This window comes from Elephantulus edwardii, unplaced genomic scaffold, assembly GCF_000299155.1.
Source record: "Elephantulus edwardii isolate Elephantulus edwardi_28Jun2011 unplaced genomic scaffold, EleEdw1.0 scaffold00012, whole genome shotgun sequence".
In the NCBI taxonomy this organism is placed as follows: domain Eukaryota; kingdom Metazoa; phylum Chordata; class Mammalia; order Macroscelidea; family Macroscelididae; genus Elephantulus; species Elephantulus edwardii.
Genome location: NW_006399762.1, coordinates 6,062,564 through 6,069,649, shown reverse-complemented (window position 1 = coordinate 6,069,649; position 7,086 = coordinate 6,062,564). Strand labels below are relative to the sequence as shown.

The 7,086-nt window shown below is 38.0% G+C and overlaps 1 protein-coding gene across 2 annotated transcripts in view; it reads right to left on the bottom strand.

The window, feature by feature from the left end:
- Positions 1-7,086, bottom strand: part of PRDM5 (PR domain containing 5) — a 341,046-nt gene that overhangs the window by 185,532 nt on the left and 148,428 nt on the right. For both annotated transcript variants that reach the window (XM_006881055.1, XM_006881056.1), the window contains exon 4: positions 5,896-6,070. In XM_006881055.1, the coding sequence (XP_006881117.1) occupies positions 5,896-6,070 (175 nt within the window). The remainder of the gene's footprint in view (positions 1-5,895; positions 6,071-7,086) is intronic.

Sequence of the window (7,086 nt, the reverse complement as noted above, 5' to 3'; positions counted from 1 at the left end):
ATGGACTGCTAGGAAAACAAATAGATTCGTCCTGGAAAGGGTTAAACCGGGTGGCTCCTTGGAGGCAAGGATTCTGAGGCTCTGTCTAACATACTTTGGTTATGTTGTGAGTAGAGACCGGTCCTTGGAGAAGGACATCATCCTTGGGAGGGTGGAGGGACGGCGCAGGAGGGGAAGGCCCTCTCTGAGGTGGATTAATTCAGTGACTGGGGTAATCAGGATGGGAGTGTCAGAGACAGTGCGATTGGCACAGGACAGAGCAGAGTTTAGGGCTGTACATGGGGTCGCTATGAGTCGCAAGCGACTCAAAGGCATATAAGAACAACAACAACATGTTGTTGTTGTTGTTGTTGTGTACCAGAGTCAGAAGCAACCCATAGCTGACCCTCCAGAGGGTTTTCAGAGGCTCTTAATCACCCTGGAGGAGACTGCCCATCCTTCTCCTGCAGAGCAATTGGTTGGCCTCAAACCAGGAGCCTTTGAGATTGCAGCGCAACTTCTTGCCACTAGGCCACCAGAGCTCCATATTCAGTCTATACATGAAGAAATAGTGAGGGCATAAAAAATGAATGTGCTAGAGCACATGTTCTTACGGTCCCACTATCTCTACAATTAGTGTATCTTATATAGACATAGTTCACTCCAGATTTCTCAACATGTGTTAGGTCAAGACTATTTAATTATTAAATAAAGTCAGAAATTCTAGGAAAGATAAGATAAAAATTAATATTATCAATTAACTTCATGATTAAGGAGATAATCACAGTTAAAGGTTTTCCCAAATCTAGTTTGTTTTCTGTACATACATATTTTATCCATCATAGACATAGCTTCATTTATGGTAAAATATTACATGCAATTTTTAAGCTGCCTTCTCTCCCTCCTTACTTAACATTTTCTGAAGGCACAGTATTTATTTATTTGTCAGTTTTTAAATTTGAGACGCTTTCTTCTATATACTTTTTTTTCTTTTGTGTGATTGTTATGTCTGTTTGGTTTTGCTTTCATAAATAAAGACACTTAAGAATCCTGGTAAAAACAGCAGCAATGTAAGTACCTGCTTTGTATGTTTAAAAAGCTTGTCTCTAAGTTTCCATTGATATTGATTCATTTTACAAAGAATGGAAATGCATGAAGAAAGCATAAAATAAAGGGTGGTTATAGATAAATTAAAGTTGACTAAGTGCAGGTTTGCTCTGTCCCTGGAGTGAGGCTAGCCAGCCTGGGCCTAGGGTTTGAACCAAGAGGCGTCCTTACGCCCAAGGCATCTGGGAAAGAAGCGGCCATGTTGTTTCTGGTTTGGCTGGCTCCTCTCAGGCTCTTGAGAAGGTCTCCTTGCCAGAAGGTAGGAGCGTGGTGGTGGGAGTGCAGGAATTGTGGCAAGCTTTGGAGTGGACTGCTTTTCCGGGAATGTGTTTGACGTGCAGGTTTGCTCTGTCCCTGGAGTGAGGCTAGCCAGCCTGGGCCTAGGGTTTGAACCAGGAGGCAGCCTTAAGCCCAAAGGGCCCTCGGGCGTGCGGCGCTCGGGACAGGTTCAAATTGTCTTCCTGTCAAGCATTCTTCTAGGTGATATAGCACTGGTGTGTGCGTTGCTGTACAGAGGTAACTCATGGTTGCTGTGATGCTGAAGCCTGTGACAGTGATGTGCCAATCGTGGTAATGGGCACCCATGGTGGACAGTGTTGGCTGGAGCTTCCCGACTAAATCAAGCCTGGAAGCAGGAGCAGCATCCACTTCCAAAATGGCTTGCCTTCAGAAACTCTATGTACGAACAGTGCTCAGGCTGTTCATTCATAGGGTCGCTATGAGTCGTCTACAACTCGACGGTATTAAACAAAAACAACAACAACAAGTGATAATAACAGATGCAATAATAAAAATCTCTAGAAGGGACAGAATAAAAAAAAAATAAACAACAAAAAAAAAACAGAATAACATAGACATAGTTCCTATCACCCCAAATCTGGCATTCCAAACAGTGAAATGAATGCTTTAAAACAAAGCCGACTGAGCCTATCTATATTTTCTGCTGAATAAACATACATGTTGTGTACCACCAAGTTGGAACAGGCCCATCTAGTGGGATTCCAGAGGCAGTAAATCACGCAGGAATATACCACCAATCTTTCTCCCAGGAGCAACAGGTAGATTTGAACGCCATACCTTTGGTATGTCAGCAAAGCTCCCTGCCACTAGCACAGCTCTACCATCAGAGCTCCCAAAATAAACACACTAACAAAATAAAGGACTCAGTATACTGAAAGAATTCTCATACATACAGTAAGAACAGAAAATTTATATGAAAGGCGTTATTAGCATTACTATTAAGAAAAAACTTTTTTTTTCTTAAGTTGCTTTGCTAAACAAAATTTAAAAAATAGATATTAGCCTATGGCAAAATGTGAATAACTATAATATCATTAAAATTTTCATCAAACCAAATAAGGTGTGAAATATTACAGAAGATAAACATGGTCTAATACTGGTACCCAGCTGAAGGCAAGCAAATAAAATTAGAGAAGAAAAATACATCTTGAGGATAATCTATTTTGGAAGGAGTACAACCAGAATTGTCCTTAGAATCAAGGAAGCTAATACTTCACCTCATATAACTTAGACATGTGATCATGAGAAATAAGTCCCTGGAAAAGAACATCATGTTTGTTAAAGTAAAGGGTCAGTTAAAAAAAATGTAATCTACAAGATGGACTGATATTTGATTTCCTGAATGCTGGTTCCAAGAGTGTTGATTGTGGAGCCAATCAAGATGTAATTATTAACAATCTCAATCTCTTCTCCACCTATCATGGTACAACAAATTGGCCATGTGTTAAGAATCTTTGTTTTCTTGATTTTGAGCTTCAATCCAAATCAAGGACTACAGTCCTTGACCTTCTGAAGCAAATGTTTCAGGTCCTTCAGTTTCAGCAATCAAGGTTGTATCATCTGCCTAATGCAGGTTGTTGATGAGTCTTCGTCCAATCCTGATGCCACATTCCTCCTAATAAAGTCCATCTTCCTGAATGATCATTTTTCTGCATATAGATTGAAAAGATGGAGACAGGATACATCTCTGATGCACTCCTTTACTGATTTTGAACCATGCAGTGTTTTGTTGCTCTGTTCTGACAACTGCTTCCTGGCCCAAGTATAAGTTTGCATGAGCACAATCAAATGTTCTGGGATTCCTACTCCTTTCTAACCACAATTTGTTGTGATCCACATAGTCAAACACCTTTGCATAATCAATGAAACACAGACAGACATTCCTCTAATACTCTTTGCTTTCAGGTAAGATCCATCTGGCATTGTGATGATGTCTATAGTGCCTTCTAAAATCAACCTGTATTTCTAATAGCTGATTGTGTACTGTTCCAGTCACTTTTGGATAATCTTCTGCAAGATTTTGCTTATGTGTGGTATCAGTGATCGTGTTTGATAATTTCCACACTCTGGTCACTTTATTTTGTAATGGGAATACATATGGATCTCTTCCAATAACTTGACCATGTAGTTGTTCTCCAGATTTGTTAGCACAACCTGGTGAGCATGTCCAGGGAAGCATCTGTTTGCTCAAATATGTAAATTGGTATGCTGTCAATTCCTGGCATCTTGTTTTTTGTCAGTTCTTTTAGAGTAGTTTGACTTCCTCCTTAACCACCATTGCCTCTGATTATATATTGTTTCAAAAAATTGTTCTCTGTCAGTCAACGCTTTTTGGTACAAGGACTCTGTGTACTGCTTTTATCTTCTTTTAGTATTTCCTGGATGACTCACAAAAGACCTTTAAAAGGAAAACTACAAAACACTACTATTATGTTGCTCCTGTATACCACTGAGTTGGAACCAACCCATAGTTGACCCTCCTGCAGGTTTTCTGAGACAGTTTGTCGCTCAGGAGGAGACTGCTCATCCTTCTCCTGTGGAAAGGCTGGTGGCCTCAAACTGCCTGCCTTCAGGACTGCAATGCAGTTTCTTGCCACTAGGCCACTAGAGCTCCCTAAAACAATACTACAAGAAACAGTAAAAGATTTAACTAAATGGATAAACATTATCTTTTCATGGATACAAAGATTCAACACTAGGAAAATGGCAAATTTAACAAAAGCAATCTATATGTTCAATACAACACCAAATTCCATCTTCAAGGAGACAGGAAAGGCAATTTCCAGTTTCATTTGGAAAAGTAAGAGACCCAGAATAAGTAAAGTTCTTCAGAAAAATAAAAATGAAGTAGGAGGCATATCACTCCTTGATCTTAAAACCTACAGCACATCCATAGTAGTCAAAATGAAATGGTACTGGTACAAGAAACACAGACTAGTGGAATATAATCAAGAACTAGAAATCAATTTATGTACCTATGGTCAACTGATATTTGACAAGGAAACAAATCCATTAAATGGGTAAACTCCAGCTTCTTTAACAAACAGTAAAGGCAAAACTGGGCAAATATCTGTAGAAAATGAAAACAGGAAACACATCATGCATAAATACATACTCAAAGTGAATCAAAGGCCAATCCCAAAACCATAAAGCTTGAAATAGACAAAATGACAACAAATTTAGAAGTGTTGGTCTATGGTATTTGGAAGCAGGAGTGGCATCCACTCCCACAACAGTTTGCCTCTGGAAACCCTATGAACCTGGAAAAAAGGATGAAAGTTATACAGGAGGTGTCCAGGACTTTTGTTCATAGGATCACTATGAGTCGCCTGCGACTCGACGGCACTTAACAACAGTCTATGGTATAGTCTTGCAAATAAAGCCAAAATTGTAGAACCAGGAGAGGATAAATGTGAATGAGACCTTCTTAAAATCAAATCCTCATATGCTTTCTCCAATAGGGTGAAAAGAAAGCCTACAGACTAAAAAGGAACATTTTGCAATGATATTTCAGACAAGGGTCTCATAATGGAAGTCTATAGAATAGTGCAGAGCTACCACAAGAAAACAACTAATAACCAAATCACAAAATGGGAAAAACGCAGGAAAAGACTCTTCATAAAGGAAGACATTCAGATGCCAACAAACACATGAGGAAATGTTCAAAATCACTAGCAATTAGAGAGACAGAAATCAAAATAATAGTGAGATGCCAACACATCTCAGCAGCAATAGCAAAGTTTAACAACACAGCAAGAAAGGGAAGGATGTAGTAGAGAGATAAACTCTTATTCACTGCTGGTGGGACTGTAAAATGATACAACCACTATAAAAAGCAGTTTAGCACTTCTTCAAAAAGCTGAACATAGAAATCACATATGATCCACCTTTTCTACTGCTAAGATATATTCCAAGGAAATCAGAACTGATACATGAATGGATATGTATACACTTATATTACTAGCAGCATTTTTCACAATAGCAAAAAATTGGTAACAGACCAAATGCCCGCCAAGAAACAAATGGACTGAAAAACAATGGTATCTTCACACAATGAAATACTATGCATCCCTAAAGAATGAATCCATAAAATACTATATAGCATGATAAAGTCTACAGATCATTATGCTGAGTGAAATAATTCAGTCACATAAGGATAAATACTACAGAAGATCTCTACGATGAAAACAGGAGGATAACTGAGCAAGATATGAATAAATGTTCCAAAGGGGAAAAGGAAGAAACAAAAATGGTGAGAGAAAAAAGGGAAGAGGAAAAATCACCGTGTTAGCAGAGGTTAAAGGGCAGATGGAGGACTGAAGGACTAGGAAAGACACAATTAGGATTGGAAGAGATGGGGTGACAATAGGCATAGATAAATAGTAATTGTATAAAACATAATGTATTAAAAAACCAATAATGCATATGATTGATGACTGTATAAAACAATGTACATAATGTATATGAATTATTATATAAAACACAATTTAAAAAGCAAAAATAGAATACCTTTTCTGCCACCAGCTGACTGAGTTTTGGAATTTTTAACTTCACCTTCTTTGACTACTGTTGTAACTTGAGGTTCATCTTCATCGGCCTCCATGTCACTGTCAAGGTAGCCAATTAAAAGCTCTGTATCCGTTTCGATGTCATCAATTGCCAAATAAAAAATGTTTTCTCCTTCCTAAGGGGGGAAAACACTACTCCATTAAATTGTCTTTGATAATAATCAAGAAATAATTGAAAGATCCATTTATTGAGTTCCATATGCTCACAAAATAATACTATTATATTACTCTTTAATCTCAAATTTAGCTGGTTACTGAAAAAGTTTAGCAATAACACTAAGTAAAATTTAGCAAATAAAATGTAAATATACATTATAAAGAAAGAATAACACACTTATATTTTGGGATACACACACAACTCATTGCTGTCAAGTTGAAACTGACTCATAGCTGTCCCTCCATCAAGTTTCTGAAGCCATAAATCTTTATTAAATGAGACTGCTTATCATTCTCCCATGAAAGATCTGGTGAATTAAAACTGTTGACCTTTCAATTAGCAGTTAGTATATAATTATTAACACACACATACACATACAGATACAGATACATATATATGTATGTTATCAAATGGAATAATGATAAAAGTTTAAAGTAAACTTTGTGCCAATAATTTAAACTATGTAACTAACAACCTTGCAAAAAAAAAAAAATCATGGCCATCATGTCAGAACCTACTCATAAATGACCCTCCACTGGGTTTCTGAGACCATAAATCATATGAAAGGAGACAGGCCATCTTGTTTCCAAGGAGCAGACGGTCGATGCAAAACACCAAATGTGGAACTTTGGGTCAGCAAGGCAATTTCCTCCAGTCTAGGCCACAAAGTCAAAGGGTCAAAGTCATTGCTGCTAAGTTGGAACAACACTTAACAGATTTCTGAGACTATAACTTAGAAAGAGATTACTCATCTTTTTCCTACATAATGGCTGGTGAATACACACTGTCAGAGAGGCCTGGTCTTTGGGTTAGCAGTACAACTCCCTATGAGATTATGCGTCAAGAGCTCTCCACAAAGACTGGCCCATAAATCCAGTAGAATGCCACGTATTAAGAGTATTTAGAAGTGATATATGGTTGAGTATTATGGTTAGCACAGGAATCCAGAATTAAGGTTGCATAGAGAAGTGTACT